Below are 24,368 nucleotides of genomic sequence, written 5' to 3'. Positions count from 1 at the left end.
CAGGGGCGTCCCGCGGGCGGCTCAGTCGCGGCGGCGGAGGCGGCGAGAGAGGGGCTGCAGCCGGGCGCTCGGGAAGCTGCTGCCGCGGCCACCTCGCCAGCGGAGCTTGGAAGGTGGCGGGGTTGGTCCATGGCGGCAGGCACCTCCTCGTGTTGCCGGGGCGGGCTGCAGCCGCTCAGGGCCACCGTCCCCTTCCAGCTGCAGCACCGTCGAGGCGGAGATGGGGGCCGGGCAGGTAACTGGGGGGCGGGGACGTCCGTTAAACGAGACCTGGCTAGGCCTAACTACGTGGGGGGGGGGCAGGGTAGGTAGCCGCTTCAGGGGGCAGCAGGTTAGGGGCCGTAGGTGGGCAAGCAAGCAAGCAAACAGTGAGGAAGGGGAATAAAACCGGTAAGTTCGAGGTGGGGGGGTAGAAAGTGTTTCTGAGGGCTGTTTGGGGGCTGAGCAGCTGGGTGGGGTGCTGTAGAGAGGGGGAAGTAAGGTGGGGGAACCGTGTTGGAGAAGGGTGCATGAGGGCAAGTGATGGGTTCGGGGATGGGGGGGCTGAGAAAGCAATGGGTGCAAGTTGCTATTAAAATAATAAGGTGCAAAGAAGGCGAGGGGGGTTGAGGTAGTTTCTGAGGTAGTCGGGCAATTATTAAATTTGTATGCTGCCCTTCATCTGGGGGGGCCATTGGTCTGTGGAGTTGAAGGGGCGAAGGTTAGGTCCAAGGGGGGCAGGGTGTGAACAATGAGGGGACCCCCTCCCCCCAGTTTACAGCTGACAATAAGATTATTAAGCATGATTGAGTTCAGGCAATCTGCAGGGACCCAAGTTGCTGGGTGGAACAGGCAGCAAAAACTCCAGGAGAGATTCTCCCATCAAGAAACTGTAAAGTAATGCACATTGGGATGAACCAACACATACACCCCTCATAAAATCCTGCCTACATATTGTACTGCTGGTGCGTGGGTTGGCTGTGTCCACACCAGAAAGGGATCTTTGGGAGCCTGGTGGAAAGGTCCCCTGAAAAAGGCCTACGCTTCGAGTGTTGGAGAAGGCTAAAACAACACAACGTTGGAGATTAATAGGCTGCAAGTATCATTGTTGCCATATGATGTGGCCACGCTTTGGAATGCAGCCAGAGTTGTATTATTTTGAAGGGGGGAAAGGGAACGTTGCACAGCTGAAAGAAGGCTCAGAAAAGAGCAGTTTAAAACGAAGTGGGTGTGGAGGAAGAGGATGGGCGGTGCTGTTTTTTTTGGGGGGGGGGTTCCCTGGAGCTGCTTGCACTGCAGGCTGGAGCTCTGCTTGTGGCCCAAGTTAGGATGCCTCTGTGGGAGAAGGTATGAAAATACGTATATACGGTGAAGAAACGGGATGGGCCAAATGTTGGATGGGAGCGTAGAAGAAGAAAAAGGGTCAGCTTCCAGAGGGGGAGCCATAGTAGCCTGTTGCAACAAAAACAAGAGTTGTAGCATTATTTTTTTTAAAGGACTAATAATTGGTGGAGGTGCTGCAGGTGGAACCAAGCAGGTTCAGGTCTCGGAGGGAATATTTAGTGGCTTTCCTGGGCTGTGAAAATGGAGGCTGCTTGAACAGGTGGGGATTTGTAAAAACATTTGCAAATGGTCTTGGAACAGAGGAAGCTATAGGGCAGGTCAAACAGTGGGTGTGGAAAAGTTAGGCCGAGATCTGTGAAGAGCAGTGGCAGCTGAGGGCTTCTGTGTTGTGAAATGGGAGCGGCAAGCACCTGGGGAGGGATGTGGAAGTAATGGGGGCAGCAGTAGCATGGTGTTCTGCTATGTATTCGGTGTACTTGGCTATGATAATTGGCTAAGGAACATGGTGGGAGCTTAAAGTAGGTAGGACAGGAGAAGGACTTATTCTGGGGGAATGGGGGGGGGCAGGACAGAATATTGACAGAGATGGGGAGTAGTGGTGCCCCATTATAACACTCTTTCCCCTCTCTGCTTCACTTTGATTTCATTGCTATGATATCCTACCACCTCCTTTCTCTGCAGGGTTTTCTTTTTTGGGGGGTGGGGAGGCAACTGTATCTGGGTCATCTTGATTTAGCACCAGGCAGTTCGTGGCCAATTTTCCTTTGCAGAAAAAATGGTTAGCCTATTCAGGTGATCCTGTACATAACAGCAAAAAGCAGGAGCTAAAGCTGGCGGCGCATTTGCATGATGGATCGATCAGAAGTTGGAAACAGAGATAAGGATGTGCCTGTGCCTGTGGCAGCCTCAGTCTCTTGCTGTTCCCCTCCTCTAAATTCTTCTCTAGGGCGTATAGACGCTCTGTGTTTGTGCTTTGAGAAGCTGGGCTTCTCTTATTCTGTGGGGAGCTTGGCTTGGCTTACTGATCTTCCTTTACTGCTCTTGTGGTTTGCTTGACTTACTGTTTTACAGAATAGAAAGCCATGCCTGTTTAATCTTAGGGTGAGTACCTAGTGCCAGATCATACGTACCTGTTGTAGTTCATATATACCTAACACCTTATGCAAGCTCCCATAAGGAGGGAGACTGAACTGTGAAAATAAAGCATTAACAGTTGTTCGTTCAGATTGTATTCTTGTAGGAATATATGTGTTTTTCCAGACCTATCCCAAAGAGTACGCCAGAACACTTCATAGTGCTGTTGTTTTTTATAAGTTGAGGAAACAGTGCATTTTGAATGAAGTCTTTTCACCTCTGCACATTTTACTCTTAGAATCTCTTGCTCAGCTTGCTGGCAAAGGAGTGAAGTTCTTTCAGGGAGCTCTGGTTTGATCTAGTAGCTGAGGCTCTGCAAGGCTGTATTAGCTGTCACATCAAACCATTGATCCAGCTTTTGGATGCTTTTTTTTTTTTAACTTTGCAGTTATCTCTAGCAGTAGGAAATGTCAGTGAAGGTGGATCTGATCACAACAGAGTTGCTGCCTTTTGACCAGTTTGGTGGGTGTGCATCTTATTGGAGAAACTGCTAAACTCTTTATCACTTAATTGGTGGTTTTTTTTTATGATGTTGGGGGGAATTAATAACACTGGGCTGCTAGCTTATAGAAGCCTGTCTGTTTTTGCTCCATGTGCAGCTTATGACAACTTACTAAACTCCCCCAGGCAGCACATAGGAAGTCAGGATGCTCTGAGGTCGGCAGCTGTCCTATCATTAGTTGACAAATGCATTATTTTCAGTTGCCAAAGACAGGACCACAGTGAAATCAGTAGAGTGCAATGTTACAGCGAGACTCCATAAGAAATTGCCCCAGTTTCTGGCCTAGCTGCTCTCCATTAAATTCATAATAGGTGTACCTTTATATCTATTTTATTAGTGTATTGATGCCAATGTTTTCCTTTGAAAATATTGAAACCCATCCTAATAAGATGTTTGATTAGTAAAAAAAAAAAAGGATTGCATTCTTCCATTTCCCCTTTTGAAATGAGCGTATCTTACTTCGTGAATCACCTAAAGGAGCTAATGGTGAGATCTGAACTGAAGGAATTGAATTCCAGTGTGTGCTGTGGGACAAGACTGAATAACTCCTTAGTGCCTTATTTTGAGCAGCTGACACACATCACAGCCATGATCTCTCTGTCCTAGCAAGGGGGTGTTCTGTAAAAACACCCTCTGTTTGCTAGTAAGTCCTTTCAGACCCTGCATTACATAGAGAAACTCCTCCTAGAGAGAAAGTATTTCCCCCTCTGGTGGACAAAGGCATCCTGGGGACCCTCATGTAACAACATTCCTATCAGCAAAATGGCTGGAGTTCAGGGCATGTGTCAGCTCAAAGGGGAATACAGAAGTGTAGATTTCACTTGTGTTTTGTGTACATAGTACAAGCTGAGTGTGTTTAAATAAGGAACCGAGAGCTCAGGGTCAGATGATGCTTGATGCCAGGAGATTTGAGTGTTTGCACCCAGATTTGCAGAAACCCACAAAAGTGAGGGGGGGCAGGGGGGAAGGTTACTACTTGAGAAGCGAAAAGGATATGCAGTGGAGATATTGCATTCCTGCTTTGCTCTTTAAATTGCCCCCCTCCCACGCACATGCACATTTCTGCAAGATCGTGGCAGATCCAAGTTTAAACACACGCCTGCTTCTGTTTTCTATTACCAGCGCAACAAATGGAAAACGGAGAATTGCTCCAGAGATCCACACACAGATCCCACAAGGCATTAGCAACGTTGTAAGATTTAGATCCCCTCAAGGCTGCTTATCAAAATTAGGAGGCTGGGAAATGCCATCTGTTTTCAGTGAGACCTGATCCCTTAGATCCCATTTTCTCTTTCATTATCCAGTTCCGACTCTGGTACTAGTTAGGACCGAGGTGTGTTTTTTGTGTTCTTTTTTTTTAAAAAATACTACCTCTGTTACCAGAGGGCCTTGACAAATGACTCCCCTTTGCAGAAAGTAGTTATTGCCGTGCCAGGGAAAGTACACGCAGTGCCTTAGAGGCATGCGAATTTATATTTCAGGCTGAGTGGGTAGAATGAAAGGAATATGAGATGGCAAGGCAGGTAATAGGCTCGCATGACGAGGTGGTTGGGTCCCCCCCCCCCCCCAAAAAAGGAGCTCTTAGCCTGCTTTGCATAGGATGTGTGTGCTCATGGCACCTGGGCAGAGGTGGTGGATAGAGCAGAATTAATAATATAAAAAATCTTCCCTGTGGTGGTGAATACAGTGGGCACAGCCTGTGCTTTTTCTTTCTGTGGGGCGAAGGGATGTGGGCGTGAGAAAAATCTCTTTGACATCCACCACCAAGCTGCTCTGCCGCCACCCTGCCTTCCTCAGCTTTAGGGAGCCTGCGGTGGGTGGTTACAGAGAAAGCACATTCACCCTGCAGCCCCTCGTGCCACAGCTCCTGCGGAAATGATGCGCTAGCTCTGAGCTCAGCATTCTGCCTCCTTGGTTACACACGTGTTGGGTGACACAGTTCAGCCTTGCACACTATGTGAAAACGATGCTTCCGGCTTCTGTTCAAACTCTGGCAGCTAGCCCCCAATCCTGGTGCTCGCACAACCCTGGCAACGGGCCCAGAAGCACTAAAATCTTGTAAGGTTGTGGTGGTAGTGGTTATTCCCCCGGTTAGGTGGTTAGCAATCCTAAAGTTGTTGAGGGGCACAAGAATGGAAAGGAGGAAGAGGAAACCTCAGTCCTGTTTTCATTTGGAGACGGTTGGCAGTGGAATCGTGGGAGGATTATTACCAGTGTTGCAACCAGTGTTTGCTTAAGGTGCCAAATGGCTCCTTAAACCAGGGTTACAGTCGCCAGAATGGAAGTTGCAATTTTTGGGGTCAGGCGGCTCGAAAGTCATATTTTTCAATATGGCTCTTTGGCTCCTGGAATTAATTCTGATTGTGCAGACAAAATATAGCAGAATTCTTCTACAGGATGTGCTGCTAGAGTGTGAAAACGGTCACGATCCAAGAATCCCTTGGCATGTGCCTCCAGATGGTGGAGACGTCGGTCACCATCCTGGCACCCGGGCATCTTCACTTGGCCTCAAGTGGCTGTTCGGCAGGTGCAAAATGCACCTGGTAAATTTTGAACGCTGGATGCACATGAACAGAAAAGCGGCTACCAAGAGAAGGCAGGTAGCAGTGGGAGGACTGTTGGTGGCTGGAGATGGATAGCAACCTTAGATTCCCCAGCCTTGCTCTGCTGCACCTGGGAAACGACACCACCAGCCCTGCCCATCAAGAGCAAGAACCCGGCCACTCCCATAGCTTGAGCCTACTCATTTGGAAGCACAGCAGGCTGCTGTCAGTGGGGCAACCCCAAAGGGTAAGAGACTGTCCCTTTGGGTCACTCCTTCGTGGTGTGATTTGTTGTAGATGGACTTACTGAGACATTGGACCAGCTGGGATGGGGATATGAGTTAACTTGGCTTCTAAGTGAGAGGTGGAATGCTCTGTACCTCTATCTGTGTGGCTGGTAGGTGCTTTGTGGTTTTGTTGTTTAATATTGTTGCAATTAACCTGTATTCATAGGTTGAACCCTTGAACCAAAAAAGCAGCACGTAAATAAACCGTAGAATAACAAGTTGCCCCCCAAGGAAGACAAGATCCACTATGGTTTGATAACAGTTCTTGCCACAGAACTGCATCACCCGGCTCGAGTTTTTTTCATATCACATGTTTCAACAGGCGCTAAAAGGTTTGTCATGGAGGCAAGAGCGAAGTAAGGAAATTACAAATGTACATTTGTACTGTATCTGGCAATCAAATCCATACACAATAGGTAAGCATTGTCAGTTATGTCCTATTATTGCTGGGCAAACAACTCAACATTATGTAAGCCCTGTTGAGTCACCTTTTCATTTTGTTTTCTATTCTTAAAACGATCACCCCATCTTCATATCCTGCAAACACAACTGCAACAGAGGGTAGTTACCATCTGCTAACCCATCAAGACACTGACTGGAATATATTGGAGCAAAAGTAGAAGGAGGCAAGTTATTCTCTCGATAAAAAAAAAAAAAAGGCTTTCAGCCAAAGTTTTCATATTTTGTGTGTGTGTGTTTTACCACCTAGGAAATTCAGCTGTTCGCGCCTCTTTCCACCAACGGCTCATGCCACCTCGTTTTATTTAAGACATATGCACCACTTTCTGCTATAAATAGTACAAAAGGCTGCTTGCAAATACCAAGGATAAAAATGGTGCCTGATTCCTATGTGAAAGATTCCCTCCTTGGTACCTTCTCTTCAGCCGCTCTGGGCCAGGCGGTTCCCCTGTCCCTGTGCTTTGAGGGAGGTTGCTGCAGAGAACTTGAGAGCAGAATGCTCTGCAGTTACCAGATGCCCATCGCCAGATGACAAACGCATCTCTTCAGCTGCCAAAAGCCCTGAACCATAATAAAATCAGTGGAGTGCTACATTAGGGACAGATTATAGAGGAGCAACTCCAGGGTTTGGCACAATTATGGCCTGGCTGCAGCATCAAACAGTTAATATGCCCATCTCCCCTAATATGCTGAGACACTTTCTCCCCCCCCCCCCAACCCCTTCAGTCGATCTTCCAATTCACTTTCAGCAGGAGTGTTGATTTCAGCATTGCATGGTGGTCTCTTTCTCTTACTCCACAATTAGGATGTTTATGAACGGTTTTTTAGCATTGCAGCAAGCTCAGTCGGTGGCTGAGGGCCAGGCAACAAGTTTTGGATGGTTATATATGAGGTCTGGTGGCTGCCATTGCAGTCTCTCAATCCATACAGTTGCTGGGACTTGTCCCTTCAAGAGAAGAAGCATAGGTCCAGAGTGTGACCCACTGGCACCTCCACCGTGCGTCTGGCATCGCGGCTGCAGGATAGGGGCCAGTCGTAGGGCGTGGCCTCCTTTGGCTGATTATAAAATGCATTTGGGGCTGGGGTGGGGGCAGAAGAATCCCCTATTGCTGCTTGCCTAGGGCCTCCTTGGGTGCAAAGTAGGCAGCAGTGGTACAAAGTGCTGTAGGTGAGCAGGCCGAGAATGCTAGCACTCATGCAACAGAGCGCCACCCTGCCCTGCATGCAGTGTGTCTGCACTCCCGGGTGCAGAAGTTTCATTGTCTCCATAAGCAGGCTTAGCACACTGTGATACTGGGATTGGGGGGCCCAACTGCATGTTTCTTGCAAACACAACAAAAGGCAGGCGGAGGTTCTCCCTCCATCTCACAGAAGCGTAAGGAGCAGGAAGAGTTGGAATGAAGTATTGGAGGACAGATGCCTTTAACCTTTCTGTGCATACACCACTTTACTGCTAAGTCCCCCTCGCTTCCTTTGGACGCCTGTGTTTGAAATTAGCCAGGGGCCAGGGGCATTTTGCACCTGACTATCAGCCACTTGTGAAGATCCCTGGGCACCAGAATGACGCCTGACATCTCTACCACCTGGAGGTGCAGGTCTGGAGATAACTGGATCTGGACTGTTTTCACACACTAATACCCCATCCTGTAGAATTCTTTGTTACATTTTATTTGCACAATCGGAATGAATTTCAGGAACCAAAATGCTTTTTCTGTGCAGCCTGAGCAGGAGCAGTGCATAACCTTACAGTTCATTGTTGCAGCTTGTCTTCACTTCACCCTACTGCCCTGCTCAGTTGTGAAGAATATTCTTACATTATGAATGGTCTGTGTCACCATTAAGGGGAAAAAACCCCAGAAGGAATAGGCTGATATATATCTGAATTGTCCCCTGATAAAGTTCTCAAGGTTCTTAATCTAGCTCAAGATTGTCATCTGAACTAGCGAGATGTTTAACTGAGAATCAATCACAGCCAGTCCGTCATTTGAAAAATAAGACTTGAGTTGTCGTGCCCCAAAAATGGCAACTAGACATTCTGTTTTGGCAACTGCAAGCTCTGTTTAAGGAGCGATTTGGCCCCTAGCTTTTATATTGTATCTGAGTTTTTAATACTATGGAAGGAAAACTATGTTTCAGGGCAGGGTAATTTAAAGTGGAGAAGTAGTGGGTGGTTATTTCCCCCTGGGGATCTCCACTGGCATGCTCTCATAAGATGCACATGTGTGTAGCATCAGTGGAGGAATCCAGATGTTGCTGAACTGCATCTCAGCACCCCAGGCCTTGCTGGTGGGGGCTGATGGGAGTTGGAGCAGCATCTGGAGGACCAAGGACTCCCCACTCCTGGTCTAGCATGTTGTTCTGCTCCTGGTCTCTTGTTCAAGAGCAAAGTTACTCTCTCTCTTTACCTATTAGATATCTAAACATGAAACAGACGGGCAGGGTGTGGCAGTGACAGCTGCCTGTTGCTGGTGCATTTGATTCCGAGAAAGCACTTAATTGTGGAGTGGATGCTAACGAAGGCCATGATTTCCATCCTGGTCTCATTCTCTTACCAAGCTGGAAAATGTGAGGCTTGCTTCGGTCTAAGTTGAGTAAAACTGCCTTGTGAGCCACCAGCTAATTCCTCTCAGCTCTGTAAACTGGAAAAAAAATCTGTCAACTTTTCCTGCGTTTTAGGTCCAAGTTGCTCGTTTCTATGCCTTTAGTACCCTCTCGTGTACCGTGGTGGGGTGGGGGGAGCCAAGCAGTCTTGCCTGGCATCATCGCTGCACAGATGGCTTAAATCTGGCATTCTGACAGCCTTTAAATGCAGAGCTGAGATCCTGATGGGGCATTTGTGCCGGAACAGTAGAGATTAGTCACCGCTTAATGGAAACAGTTCTGTGGAAGCTGACATACAAACTGCTAACATAGGTTGTGCTTCTGAGCAGACAGGATCTTGCTGGTCTTGGTAGAGGGGAGGATTCACCCTGCAGGTAGTGTGCTTGAGAGTTATCCTTCTCTGCCCCCCCCCCAAGAACCTTACCCAAGGGGGATGCTGTTGGCATAGTTTATTCTCCCCCTCTTTTCTTAAAGGTGCTTAAGTCCCGAGCTTCTCTGTCCAATAGTAACTTCCCCCTGCCTGGATATATGGGGTCTTCCTCAAGAAGACCTCTGCACATGTTCAGAAAGTAGGCATTCCAAAGTGCATTGCCAACCTTGGTCCTCTTGACCTCCACTCTTAAGTGTAAGCCCTGGCTGGTGAATTTTACCAATTGCTTCCTTTATTGTGCTGTTCACTCTCTCTCTTTCTCTGCTGAAGCACTCAAGGCTTTGAAATAATGGACTGCAAGCTCAGAGGCATGCCACAAGAGGGGCATAAGGAAATCCAGGCACCAGCTTTTCCATAACATTACCCATGTTTCTTGCTGGAGGCTGGCTTCCAAACTCATGCCTGTTAGCCGTGGTGGGTATGGGTTATTTCCCCCCTGTGCCTTCAGTTGGAGGCAGCTGTGCTTCTGAATACCTGTTGCTGGAAACCTCAGGAAGGGAGAGTGCTCTTTTGCTAGAATCCTGCTTGCTGGTTGGCCACTATGAGAACGGGACGCCAGACTAAATGACTCATTCACCAGATGCAGCAGGCTCTTCCTGTGTTCTTAACAGCCCAGAGTGAATGGCAGCTGGTCCCCGCATTGATCTGACATCGTGGGTCCTGGCTATCTCATCCCTTTTGCTGATTTAGCCGGGTGCAATTGCAGTTTGATGGAGCCAGTTCTAAGAGGGGGAGAATCCAAAGGACTGTTGGACCCAGGCAACCAATGGAGGGTGGTGGAAGAAGCACCACTGTTTTCTCCATGCTGCTTTTGGCTCCAGGAGAACAGCTGGGGATGGTGTGGTCACCTAGGGTTTCCCCCTGTGTGCCCAGTGATCATTCTTGCTTGCCGCAGTTTGGGCCACTCAGTGCTGCTGTCTGGAAGAGAGAAGGCTGCTTCTGCCTCCTCCCCACCCACCCAGTGCCGGAACTCTGGATTTCTGGGAGCAAAATGGAACCAGTGGGAGTAGTTTGGGCCAGAAGACTCGAGGCTTCTGCACCAGAGATTGTCTAGGCAGTTAAAACGGAGCAGCAGAATCTACTGGTCCCTGCTTGCTAATCGGCTGATAAGAAAGTAGGTTATGGAAACTAGCAAAGCAGAGGCTTCGGAACAGACATGAGCGGTAGTTGGCAGTCATCCCCTTCTCAACCAGGGCAAAGGGAGCATTTCTCTCTGGCTTGCAGCACATTGTGGTGATATTTCACTTTTCAGGAACTTGCTGTTACAAAAAACCGAGGTGACTCATCCATCTGACGCTGGGGGTTTTCATTGGAACCTCTCCGCCAAATAGTTTCCTTGCAGCCTAGGTGCTGTGCACCAGTCCAAGAGCAGAGAGGGAAACCACTGTGAAACTTTTGCCTTTTTTTCCCTTTTTTTTTTTTTTTTTTGGAAGCACCAGGCATGTTGGCTAGTTTGTGTGTGTGTGTGTGTGTGTGTGTGTGTGTGTGTGTGTGTGGTTGTGTAGGGCTGGGGGTTGCTGGTTAGTTGGTTGGTCAGTCAGTCGGGATGCTGCTTGCCAAATGGAGCAAACTGGGCGTATTCTTGGCCGGGTGGAAATGTTTGGATGCCGAAGGACAAAAATTCCACTTTGCGTCGTCGGTGTGGGTGGATGGAGCTGATGGAAGAGAGCTTTTATATTGCGAACAACTGCTGGCTCTTCTCCTGCCTAGCAAAGAATGGAAAATAAGAGTGTCTCTACTATGAGCTGGATGTTTTAGCTACTGGGCCTAGTGGAACTGTAAGCAGTAGGATACGTGTCTGGGTGGAGGGGAGAATCCAGAGCAGGCTTACCCAGACTTGGGTCTCCAGCTGTTTTCCAACTACAATCATCCCTGACCCACTGGTCTTGCCAGGTAGGGGACTTGTAGTCCAAAAACAGCTGGAGAGACAAGTTGGGGAAACACTGATCTAGAGTATCTTCCTACCCCCACCCCACCCAAAAAACTGGTGTTCTCCTATTAGCCTTGACTATTGCCCACACTGTTGGGAGCCCAAAATGCCTGGAGGGCACAAAGGCTGGCATAGAATTGGCAGTACAGTGGTACCTTGGGTTACATGCACTTCAGGTTACATACGCTTCAGGTTACGGACTCCGCTAACCCAGAAATATTACCTCGGGTTAAGAACTTTGCTTCAGGATGAGAACAGAAATCACGCGGCGGCAGCAGCAGGAGGCCCCATTATCTAAAGTGGTGCTTCAAGTTAAGGACAGTTTCAGGTTAAGAACGGACCTCCAGAACAAATTAAGTTCTTAACCCGAGGTACCACTCTGTCAATTTTCCTGGGTTTCAACAGTGTCCAGAGTCTGGGTCTGGCTTCCTTGTTGCAGCCAGGCTGCTCACAATAATAATAGGCTCCATCTGTGCTATATACATTGAAAGCAGTTGCACGCCGCTTTAAACGGCCATGGTTTGCCCCAAAGAATCCTGGGAATGGTAGTTTGTTAAGGCTGCTGATGGTGGTTAGGATTCCCCCCGTCCCTTTCCTCTCTGAGCTACAGTTCTCAAGAGTGTTAGTTAACAATCAGTCCCTCTTCTTAGGGAACTCTGGGAATTATGGTTCTTCAAAGGGGAACGGGGGTCGCCTAACAACTCCCAACAACATCCTTAGAAGGCTACAGCTCCCATGATTCTTTGGGGGAGTCCATGTCTTTTAAAGGGGTGTGGTGCTGCTTATATAAATGTGTAGTGCAGATGGGGATCTAAATGTTTCCTTTGCTGCGGGTGTTGAAGATTTGTGGTGCTCGTTTTGTGGTGGTTCTGAAAGAACTTCTCTACATGGGAAGTTTCCGTGGAATCTTAATACTTTGGGTCATTGCTCGGTTGCTGTTTTTCCTTGTGCTACTCTTGTCAAAAGGTTTTGCTTCTCAGAAGGTTTTGCTTCTCAGAAGAAAACAGAAACAATAAAAAGTTAAACAAAACAATACCTTACAATACATCATAAAAGAAAAAGAAAAAACAATACAACAAAACTACAAAAAAATAAAAATAAACAAAAACATTTAAAAACACATCCAATATTTCCGTATCTTTATCTTTCATTTACTTGTTTCATCGACCTCCTCACACCTCCCTTTTTTGTATTCTAGTTCAATTATTTATTTCAGCAAATCCTTTCCATCTTTCTCAATTTTTGTTCTATAATTTATCTTAACACAATCTGACCTTAAATTTTACACTTTAGCCCATTAACAATCTATTTTTACTTAATTCTTTATAACATTTCTGCTAAAACCATATAACTTCATTCCAGCATCCTTCTAACATTCATTGCAGCAGCCAAAGTTCTTGGGTGCTATCAACAAAAGCTGCATAATTCTTCTGTTGTTTTTATCCTAATAACTCTCGGCCAGAAGAAACTCAAAAGTGGCTAACAGTTAAAACATGCAGTGCTTTCGAACTACTGTAGAAAGATGACGTGGTCATACTTGGCAACTTGTGCTATACTTGGCAGCTCCCCTAAGGCTACTAATAATTGTGGTTGTACCTTGTAGCTGTACTCCTATTTTAGTGTAGCTAGTGTTTACAACCTATTTTATGACTTATGGTTGTTTTAGTAATTTGCAGCTTTTATTTTGCGATCATGGTTTTGGTTTAAACAATCGCGCTGTAAGAAAAGGGCAACCCACAGTTGCGTATTGCAGTAAATGGAAACCAAAGTGGCAGCGCTTGTCAGATCATCCGAAGGTTGTAAGGCCTGCCTAGGCAGAAGCGTTGAGCAATTTCTCAGCCATTCCAGCTGCTTGAGGCTGATGGGTCTTGCAAGGAGAAAAGTCTTCCAGGCTACAAAAATGTTGCTTCTGTTTAAGGTTTCTTTTCATATGCAGCGTGCATTCATACCGGTGTATGCTTAGCTGCACGTATAAGTATGATGTAAGAATGCCTGAGCACATGGTAAACTTATGGAACCAGGCCGCACATGAGACATTTGGTTTTTGCAGCAGCATGAAACACTTCCAGCACTCAGACCAATGTCTGGAGGAGAGTGGTACATGCACACCCACACTCAAATAGAGAACTCGGCTGCCCATGCATTAATTCAAAGAATATTTTATTGCAGCGTTGTTGGTTGGACTACAACTCCCATCATCCCTAGCTAGCAGGACCCCAGCGGTCAGGGGTGATTGGAGTTGTAGTCCAACAGCAGCTGGAGACCCAAGTTTGAGAAACACAGTTTTATTATTAAATTTCTACCTCGCCCTTCCAGGAAAAATGGGGAGTTCTTCCCAGCACTGGGGTCAAGCTGAGATGAGTAGCAGCAGCAGTTCAGATACCTGCTGTACCGCTAGGGGAAAACAGTGCAGAAGTCGAGCGGAGAGGGGAATGTGGGACTCCCATTAGCTCCTGCGGCTCTGGTTGTATTGTACGCAACTGTATTATATTCCATTGTGTGCATTGATCGTATGTATTCAGCCCACTGAATTCTACCCAGATGTTTTATTTCTGGCCCTCTGCGTGTTGCAGTCGTATGAACTAGGAAGGGACTGTTGCATGCCTTCCTGAGAGCCAATGCAGCTGAGTATTGGGGAGGGGGGCACGAGGAAGGAGCAGAACCCCCCTTTTTGCCTTCTCTCCAAAATGCTGATTCCCTGCCTCCACCTTCGTTCAGTGTGTAAAGCAAGACTAGGGAATTAAAAAGGAGCTGTCCCAGACGGAGGAGCCGAAGATGTGAGGCAGCTGCCAGACTGGTGGTCCGAGATAGTGCCGGTTCCATTTATCTCCGAGCTGTTCTGTTCTGGACGCCCCCCCCCCCACTCCCCAGATAGGAGATGCTCAGCTAGCGATGGGAGTCTAGAATATGCAGCCAGGTGTGGCTGGGCTGAACCCGGCCTAATGGACTAGGCTGATAATAGAGCTGTGCTGTAAACAGGACACCCCACCCTGCCTCTGCTTCTCTCGCATGCCATCTTTGTCTTGCAGCGAGCATTGTTTTGCTGCCTCTGGTGTATTTTTAGGCCGTGCTGCTTTGACGGGAGCTGAGAAGTGCTCCCAGGCCAGCTGTTGGGACTGCAATCTTTCTTGGCTCTGCTCTGTCTGTCTGTGCAGCCACTGATTTCACAGGTGCCTTCAGCGTGGCAGGGCCTATCAGGTGCAAGTTATATGGGCCGGAGGGGGGGGGGGCGTTTACCAGCTGACCACCCCAACCCTGGGATCGTGAGGTTGTGCAGACTGCATTTTCACCACTGAGCGGCCACACCTCTAGGGTTAAAGGGCAGAGCTTTCAGGCTGCTGAACCAGCCTTCCGAGCTGGCTTGCGACTGCTCTGAAACAGAGCGCGCATTGCATGCGCCTCAAATAGAGCCTGCCTGATGCTCAGTCAACAACCGGTGGAGGGGGGCGCCTTAAATAGCTGCTAAACTGCTGTGAGTCAGGAGCTCTGAATCTGAGCTGCCAGAGATCTCTCCTTGGCAGCGTACCAGGAGGTCCCGGCTTTGGTTATTACGAGTGCATATTAATTTACGTGTAAATGAAAAAGCAAACAATCTCCAGCCTTGGGGCTTGGGTTGGCATTTCTCTTTTGCTTTAAACGCAGTAGCTGGGAGCGTGATGGCTGAAAGTGAGCTGGGAGCCAGGAAATCGTCACTTCAGAGCTCTCCGGCTCAAACCACAAATTTGCGGGTGGCTCTGTGCCACTTGGTTTGTCTCGGCACTTCCACACACACCCCCCACCCCCAAAGTACATCGATAACGCAGGCGTGTGCTGTGGGAGGGGCTGTAGAGTTTGCTACGAGAACGTGTTGTGTAGTGGTTAGATATACCATAAATCTGAAGTATTACAATGCGGTTCTTGGGGCCTTTGCAGCTCATGATAACAGCCTTTTCATTTCTTCTCCCTAATCAGACTAGTACCAGTTACTTGCCGATAGCCCAGTATTCTGCTGCTGCTGCTGCTGCTACTACCACTACTACCACTACTACTACTACTACTACTACAACTACTACTGCTACTAAAGTGGGGAGGGTGAAAACTTTGATGCAAGGGGGTGGCTGCTGCCCCCTTTTTTGCTTTACGAAAGAAACTGGTTAGGTGAGAGAAGGAAGCATGCACTCTGTGCCGGCAAGCAGGGGGTATCTAGCCTTCGAAAAGCTAAATATGTAAAAGCAACCCGCAAGAAATGGGGAAGCTGGACAGAGCAGGGCAATAACATACGCTGGATGCAGTGTTCAAAACTCCCATTGTTCTAGGCCAGGGGTCAGCAAACTTTTTCAGCAGGGGGCCGGTCCACTGTCCCTCAGACCTTGTGGGGGGCAGGACTATATTTTTTTTAAAAAAAATGAATTCCTATGCCCCACAAATAACCCAGAGATGCATTTTAAATAAAAGAATACATTCTCCTCATGTAAAAACACGCTGATTCCCGGACCATCCGCGGACTGGATTTAGTAGGCAATTGAGCCGGATTCAGCCCCCGGTCCTTAGTTTGCCTACCCATGGTTCAGGCCAGGCATAGGCAAACTCTGGCCCTCCAGATGTTTGGGACTACAATTCCCATCATCCCTAGCTAGCAGGACCAGTGGTAAGGGATGATGGGAATTTTAGTTCCAAACATCTGGAGGGCCAGAGTTTGCCTATGCCTGGTTTAGGCGCATTTTGCGACAGTGAATTTGGTTTCTGAGCTCTGAGCGCAGTACTGTGCCTACGAATTCAGATTAAAACTGCAGAGTATGGAAGGAAAGGAGGGCCCTTTTCTGCCTCCCCTCTTCCAGCTACTCTGAAGACTGGAGAAGAGACCCTCCTAAGAATATTAGGGGTGTGTGCAGGGGAAGCACTAGGCCATGTGAAAAATGAGCATAATATTTCAGCTGCAGTTCATTCATTTTCAGCTTTGTATTCTTGTTTCAAAAAAAGTGTGCCTAGACATTCCATTGCTGCGCCCATAACTTAGGTTTAAGGTGCCATTTAGCTCTTAGCTTTCATATCTCAGTTTCTAACCCTGCCTGGATGATGGGCAACTTCTGGGGTCTAAATGTGGCCCTCCGTGCCTCTGTGTGGCCCCCAGGGCTCTTCCCCAGGCCACACACGGCTCCCACAGGCCACATTTTTCTTAAGTGTTTGTTTTGCATGGCTGGAATGTGTCCTTGAACTGTGACCATGAACCTTGCTTGCCTAGGAATAGGGTGCAGAGGTAGGCCTCGGTGTGTGGAAATAATCTGTCTTCTGCCTGGACTGTTGTGACTCACTAATACCCCAGCCTGTAGGATTCTATCAGTTACATTTATCTGCAACCAACGAACCAATGAACGTCTGCAACCAAAATGCTTTTTCTGTGCAGCCTGAGCAGGAGCAGTCGCCATTAACGAAAAGAGGTCTGAATAGGCCAATACAGTGGTACCTCAGGTTGCAGACACTTCAGGTTACAGACTCTGCTAACCCAGAAATAGTACCTCGGGTTAAGAACTTTGCTTCAGGATGAGAACAGAAATTGCATGGCGGCAGCAGGAGGCCCCATTAGCTAAAGTGGTACATCAGGTTAACAACAGTTTCAGCTTAAGAATGGACCTCCGGAACAAATTAAGTTCTTAACCCAAGGTACCACTGTATATATGTGGACTGTTTCTGGATCAAGTGACTTTTCTTCTTTGAATTCTCAAAGATCGTAATCTAGCTCAAGTTGTCATCTGAACTAGCCAGATGTTTAACTGCGGATCAATCACAGTCATTTGAAAAATAAAGACTTTAGAGCCATCTTGCCCCCAAATGGCAACTAGACGTTCCATTTTGGCAACTGCAACCTTGGTTTAAGGAGCCATTTGGCCCCTAGCTTATATATCTGAGTTTCTAACACTGGTGGAGAGAGCGCAGTTGCACTCGGGTCCTCCTTGCAGGTTTTCCATAGGCATCTACTTGGCCCCTGTGATGCTGGACTAGATTGGCCTATGGCCTAATCCAGCAGGTCTCTTACATTTTTAAGGGGCCTGACTCTGCACAAGGCAAAGCTTCCTACGTGTCTTGAGTCCCCATTACGATTAAACTGCATGCAACGCTGTTCAGGGCACAGCTTGCCTTATATCCATCCGTCAAGGTTCTTGAGGTGGCTTTGCAAGGTAGATGATGGAGGCATTGACAATGGCGAATGTCACATATATGCCGCTCAGGACCCATGTGGTTAATAGCACTTGTGAGCACTGTACAGCGTGCTTCCTTTGCCAATGAGCTGGCCCCGTGCATCTGAAATAAAAAAAGCAGAGACTCTTGAGGTTTCAGTAATAAAACCTGCTATAATTAACACTTAGGCAGGCCACGGTGCCTGATCTTAAGTCTACCTAGTGGCTTTAGATAAAGTTGGATCATTGCTCAGGGGTGTCCGCTTCTGATGACAGTCTAAGTTTCCAGGAGGGGGTATCTCCTATTCCTACCAGGAGATGCTAGGGATTAAGACCTTTTGCCTTCAAAGTGTGTGCTTTTACAACTGAGCTGTGGTCTCGTTCCTCCCCTGCCAACAAGCTATGGCTTGACAAAGCTGAGATCTTGGGTCCCCGAACTGAGGCTTAGCCTATCAACTTCCAGAAATGCTGGGGACCAGGGACTGGGCATGCTGGGAAGCAGGAATGTTCACAGCGCACAGCTGTTCCTAAATATGGCTGCAGCCGTTGGCATCAGAAATAAGTGCATAAAATAGACTTGCCCCGGCACAGTCAAGGAAATAGTAATCATCATTTTACTAAGAAAATAGTTGCAGGTCCTTGTAATAATTTGGGGGGCTGGGATGGGGAGGCCTACACCAGGCCCAGCCTACATGCGTACAGTCTAAAAATAAGAGGAGGGGGTGCATTCCTGTACAGAAGCAATTGGGAAGCGAATGTATTAAGATGCAATTAGATGTCTGTCCCAAGGGCTAGGCGTTACACCATCTCATCTCCTATTTCATCTCTAAGCCTGTGAGGAAGGTTCAGCTGAGAGAATAGCCCAAGGCCACTGAGCAAGCCAGTGGATTGGGGGGGGGGCATGCTTCTCACGCTAAATTGGATACAGGTGCAGTTTGTTCAGAAGGTGCTTAGATTGCCTCTGTTGCAAAGGAGGTGTGAGTCCGCCTTTCCCTTTGGAAAAACCCAGGGGAGGTGCAGCCAGTCCTTTTCACGCATAGGTTCAGAGTTGGAAGGGACCCATGAGGGTCATCTAGTCCAGTGTTTCCCAACCTTTTTTGGGCAAAGGCACACTTGTTTCATGAAAAAAATCTCGAGGCACACCACCATTAGAAAATGTTAAAAAATTTAACTCTGTGCCTATATTGACTATATAAAAAGTACAGTGGTGCCTCGCAAGATGAAATTAATTCGTTCCGCAAGTCTCTTCGTCTTGCGAGTTTTTCGTCTTGCGATGCACGGTTTCCCATAGGAATGCATTGAAAATCAATTAATGCATTCCTAGGGAAACCGTCTTCAGACCAGGTCCGGGGACAGTCTGTCCCCCGACCTCTTCTGAAGGCTGGGGGGGGGGGGGGACAAGGGCTTTTCTTCCCACTGCCAGCCTTCAGAAGGCTGTTCTGAAGGCTGGCGGTGGGAAGAAAATCCCTTCTTCCCACCTCCCGCCCCACAAGCTCCGGGGACAGGAGGGCTTTGCTGCCGACCGCCAGCATTTTAAAAGCCCCTGCTGTCCCGGGGCGATTTTAAAATGCTGGCGGGCGGGAGCGAAGTCTCCGCTGCCCCGAGGAGATTTTAAAATGCTGGGGGTTGGCAGTGAACGCTTCGCTCCCGCCTGCCAGCATTTTAAGATCGCCCGGGGCAGCGGAGAAGTCTCCGCTGTCCCGGGAAGGCAGGCGGGGGGAGCAAAGACTTTTGCCCCCGCCTGCCTTCAGAAGAGGTCCAGGACCTCGTTCCGATGCCCGACGGCGGGGTGCGAGGTTCCCGCCCCACCGCCCGGCATCGGGGCATCGTTCCGATGCCGGGCGGCGGGGGGAGAGGTTCCCGCCCCACCGCCCGGCATCGGGGCATCGTTCCGATGCCCGGCGGCGGGGTGCGAGGTTCCCGCCCCACCGCCCCGCTTCGGAGCACCGGGAGAAGCGATCTCCCCGCAGCCCCTTGCTTCAAAAGCTTCCCGCTGCCCCCGGACCTCTTTTGAAGCAAGGGGCTGTGGGGAGATCGCTTCTCCCCGCAAACCCTTGCTTCAAAAGAGGTCCGGGGGCAGCGCGAAGCGCTTCCCGCTGTCCCCGGACCTCTTTTGAAGCAAGGGGCGGTGGGGAGAAGCGATCTCGGGCGCCGCGGCGCGCAGGCGCACTGCTCGCTCCTCTTTCCGCGCAGGCGCCTTCTCTCGCTCTTTCGCCTCCTTTTCTTTCTCTCTCGATGGTCCGCCTACAAAGGAGCGAGGGAGGCGCCCGCCATGTTTGGATTTGCATCCAGCAGGAGATGCCGCCGCCGCCCCGCCTCTCCCGCCTCCCTCCCACGGCACACCAGGCAAGGTCTCACGGCACACCAGTGTGCCACGGAACACCGGTTGGGAAACACTGATCTAGTCCAACCCCCTGCAGCACAGGAATCTTTTTGCCCAACGTGACATTCGAACCCATAACCCTGAGACTAAGAGTTTCACGTTCTACCAACTGAGCTATGTAGTAATAATAATAAAAAAAAAATTTATACCCCGCCCATCTGGCTGGGTTTCCCCAGCCACTCTGGGCGGCTTCCAACAGAATATTAAAATACAATAGTTTATTAAACATTAAAAGCTTCCCTAAACAGGGCTGCCTTCAGATGTCTTCTAAAAGTCTGGTAGTTGTGGTTCTCTTTGACATCTGGTGGGAGGGCATTTCACAGGGCAGGTGCCACTACCGAGAAGGCCCACTGCCTGGTTCCCTGTAACTTGGCTTCTCACAGTGAGGGAACCACCAGAAGGCCCTGGGCGCTGGACCTCACTGTCCGGGCAGAACGATGGGGGTGGAGACGCTCCTTCAGGTATACTGGACGGAGGCCGTTTAGGGTTGTAAAGGTCAGCACCAACACTTTGAATTGTGCTCGGAAACAGTTGTTGCTGCCTGTCTCTGTCTTAAAGGGGAAGGGCAGTAGTAGTGCTTTGTTTACAGGTGCACACTTTCCAACTGACTTGTACAGGACTTAAAGAAACGCTTGGAAACTTGTTGCTAGCTCCTGCGTCTAGAAATCTGACCTGTTGCGTTGGCGCTTCAAGGTAGAAAAGTGAGCTCTTCCTGACTTTGTCCCGGTTCGCCTGTCACAGTAAACCGTAGCTAGGAATATGCTGTGAACACAGAGAGGGGTCCTGTTTTGTTTCTCCCCTAACATGCTCACAGGAGTTGCAAGCCGCACTTCTAGGCTTAGCTTTATGTCTGATCGTGGTGTTTTGCTCCAAACAAACCACAGCGCAGAGCCAAGGTTTATTCTCATGGCTTGTTTGAGCTAAACAAATGGTCCATCGTAAAGCTAAAGCCAGATATCCCGGCTTGTCGCTGCTGTACATGGTAAGGAGAGTTGCGTTCACAGTAAACCATTAACCATGCGTGGCAGCCTTTGCGTCCTGGAATTCCCAAGGCCAGCAATAATGAAATACAGTCGAACAAATTTTAAATTGGTTACAGTAAATAAGCAATGAAAGCAATAAAGCGGCGCAACAAGTAACAGGAGGTCGGTAGCAATAAAAGGAAAAAGAATTGAGTGGCTGATGAGCAAAAGCAGAGTTTTGACTGAGCATCTTATAAGGAAATCAAGAGAGGATCAGAGGAGTAAAAAGAGCGACTCAGATTTGCATGAAATTTGTGCATGCTGGTGTGCGCGCGCTGTGTATAGAAATACAGTACATTTCACTCTAATACAACTCACTATAGTGGGGAAGCTTGGCCAGCTGACCAGGGTGCCTATCCGGTCTGCTGTCAAGGTGCTGACGGTTGTTTGGCAACATCAGGACCCCTCCTGCTCTCCCTTCTTAGGGGTCTTGAAACTGGGCTTGGACCAGATAGCCTTTTGAGTCTGTAAACCTGCCCTCCATAAAAAGTAGGGCGCATTGACCATCTTCCAAATGAGCTTTCCTTGGGGAAGAGTTCCCAAACCTGGGGACCCCTGCAGAGAAGGCCTTAATCCCGCGTGCCCACCCGCCACATCTTGGATGGCAAGGGTTCACAGAGGAGGGCGTCAAATGCCATCCAAGTGGGAGGAGGCAACCTTAAGGATAGTGTGGGCTTTAAAGGTCAAAATTAGCACTTTGGATTGTGCTTGGGAACCGGGAGCCAACGGAGACGGCACAACATCGCAGAGCTCCGTAGTCCAAAAAACAAAATCCAAGCTTTGGTAAATACTCCGTCTGTGGAATGCTCTCCCCAGGGAAGTTTGCCTGGAGCCTTCATTATACACCTTTTGGTGCCAGGCAAAAACGTTCCTTTTTAACCAGGCACTTGGTTGATCCGATTTACTACATCCTATGCCCTTTTAAAATGGGGGGTGTGTGTGTGTAATTGGGTGGTTGTTTTTATTTTTATTAGGTGTTTTGTGTTTTTATATCTTGATTTTATTATGTGAACCGCCCTGAGACCCCCCGGGTATAGGGCCGTATATAAATTCTAATAATATTTAATAATTAATTAAACTACTACTCTAGGTGCTGAATTTTGAACAAGCTGGAGTATCCAAATGGGGAATCTTTTTTTAAAAAAATACTATTTATTAAATTTTCCACTTTAACAATCCAATCAAACCATATTAAATATTCCAAATTATACATATTATTCAATAATCAAACAGTCCAAGTATTATGCCAAATTATATTTTAAAAAATGGAGGTATCTTCCCATGTTCTGAGGTCGGGGGGCTCTGATCATCTCATACCTCTACTGCTTTCATAATTTCCACGATAGTTCCCATAAATCATTCCAATGTTAATCCTCGTTACTTTTCACAGCCTCTAAGTTTATCAAACAAGCGAGATCAAACAAAACAATATATTCTCTGTGGAATTTACGTCCAGGGTTCCCTCCAAATGGGGAACCTAAGGCAGCTCTGGCAATGAATAGTTAAAGTATCGAAATTATATGAACGGCAAATGCCAAAACATGACGCAGCAGCGCCGTCCATTTGCAAAATTGTTGGGAGATTCGGCAGGGTGCGGAGGGAATCTGCTAATAAATGTTCCTTCCCTTTGGGGGTTTTTGATTTAGTTCTTGTTGCTTATTCAGAAACACACACATCAGAAAGGTTAGGAAAATCATATTGTAGCCTTTTCAGACCTGTCACTTCAATATGGCCGGCCCACGCACCATACATTTAAAGGATTTGGCTGCCTGGGAATTGTAGTTTGCCCCCTCACTGAGCTACACTTCCCTACACTACAGATAAGCTCCTGCTGCAGGTAGAAGAGATTTAGGAGTGATGCTTCGAATTCTTAACTTGTTTCTCTTCCTTCCTCTCCAGCCAGTGTCCCATGTGCTGCGGCCGGTCCAGTTGAGAAGGCCTGCCGGAACAGGCCCCCCCGGGTGAGGCGCACCTCCTCCCTAGACACCGTCCTTGGATCGTACCTCTTGGGCCAGTGGCCTCGGGATGCAGAAGGAGCTGCCGTAGCGCATATGAGTGACAAATCCACCCAGGTACTGGAGCTACCTTTTTGCACGGACAGTGGGAGATCATGGAGGGATGATGGGGCAGATCCTGAAGGTGGCAGGAGATGTTGCCTGGTTGGGCTGGTGTTCCCAGAGGTCAGGCTGGGATCAGCAGTGATGTGTTTACATGAGCGCTCTCAACTTAAATGCTTTGTAAGAAAAGCTTTGCCAGATCAGGCCAGAGGTTCACCTTGTCCTGAGTAGTGATGCATTGCGAAATCGTCTGAAACGATTATAACGTTCAGATCATGATACTGGTTTCAGACAATTTGAGCTATCGATAAACCGTGCTAGTTCAAATGGCCTGCAGACAGCAAAGGCACAGGCAGGCAGGCAAAAGGAGCCTAAGGTGGGAAGGAGGAAGCAGCTGAGATACATTCCAGAGTCGGACATCATGGTGTTCAGCTGCTGGTATATCACCAACATTGAAAACCAGATAACTCTCAGTCCTAATCACCCCAGCGCTGTCTCCTGCCTTATTGCAAACTTCCAATTTGTTGCCAAGTCCCGTACAGTTCTGTCTGCAGTATGGCAATCTTGGTGCCCAGCCCCAGTAAACACCATGCAAAGTGTTGGGGGAACTTTCCCCCTCCATCTCCCAGGAGTGGCCCTTGGCTACAGGCAAGAGATGCCTGGAGCAGGGCTGGGCGATAACAGTTTTTCAGCATCGCGGTGTATCACCAGCCAAACATCGTGGTCGAGCGATATACCACGATGTTGAGAAACAAGCTGCATTGGCCTCCGCTTGCGAGGCACGGTTGAAATTGCCGCAGCTCTCACTGTGGGAACTGGGGCAGCTTCGCCCCTTGCCTAGCAGACTGGGTCAAGGCAGCTTGTTTGTATGGCTCAGCTGGGGCGCAGGAGGGCTCCCGAGCCGCAACTAAGCCATCCCTAGTGCTCTCCCCGTTTGTGTGAGAGCCAGCACTGGGCTGGCGGATCCTTTAACTGCTTGGCTGAGGTTAGCTCACTCCTCAGCTGTGCACTTAAAAGATGCAGAGGGAGGAACAAGCTGTATCGGCGCCTCACCAATGCAGATTTTTCCCCTCCCTCTGCCCAGTATGATATATCACTGGTGAAACCGCCACCGAGTCCCTCTGCTAGTAGCGCTCGCTGGAGGAAGTTCACCAGCAATATACCGCTGAGTGAATTCGACATCACAGTCTGCTCCTCATCCTGGTCCTGGGCCATATATTGATATATTGCCCAGGCCATCCTGGAGGGGCTGTTTTGCAGTTGTGTTGCACAACCACGGGATTCGGCTTCTGTGGCGATCCAGGTGCTCTGAAGAACCTCTGCTTTCATCTTACTTGCAGCCCACACGGTTGTCAAGCAGACAGTGCTTGATGGGAAGCGAGAGGCGGTTGCTAAGGAGGCATCAGTTGCTGGATGACGGGCAACGAGCGTTGCAGTCCAGCTGCATCTGGAGTGCCGCAGGTTCCCCATCCTTGCTACACTCCACAAAAGCGTTTAATATGTCTGTTAGTCCTTAAAGGGTGCTACCGGACTGTTTGGTTG

At 48.6% G+C, this 24,368-nt stretch overlaps 1 protein-coding gene across 3 annotated transcripts in view; it reads left to right on the top strand.

The window, feature by feature from the left end:
- FAM117A (family with sequence similarity 117 member A) overlaps nucleotides 1-24,368 on the top strand; it is a 40,464-nt gene continuing 16,096 nt past the window's right edge. The window contains exons 1-2 of one of the 3 annotated variants that reach the window (XM_028702624.2): nucleotides 1-235; nucleotides 22,669-22,841. In XM_028702624.2, the coding sequence (XP_028558457.2) occupies nucleotides 130-235; nucleotides 22,669-22,841 (279 nt within the window). In that variant the 5' untranslated portion in view covers nucleotides 1-129. Of the gene's footprint in view, nucleotides 236-6,084; nucleotides 6,206-22,668; nucleotides 22,842-24,368 lie in introns of those variants that run through there. The other 2 variants (XM_028702622.2, XM_028702623.2) reach the window with 2 other exon arrangements.

Source organism: Podarcis muralis, chromosome 13, assembly GCF_964188315.1.
Source record: "Podarcis muralis chromosome 13, rPodMur119.hap1.1, whole genome shotgun sequence".
In the NCBI taxonomy this organism is placed as follows: Eukaryota; Metazoa; Chordata; class Lepidosauria; order Squamata; family Lacertidae; genus Podarcis; species Podarcis muralis.
Note: the sequence above shows the minus strand (reverse complement) of the source record. Positions and strands in the feature narration are given on the sequence as shown.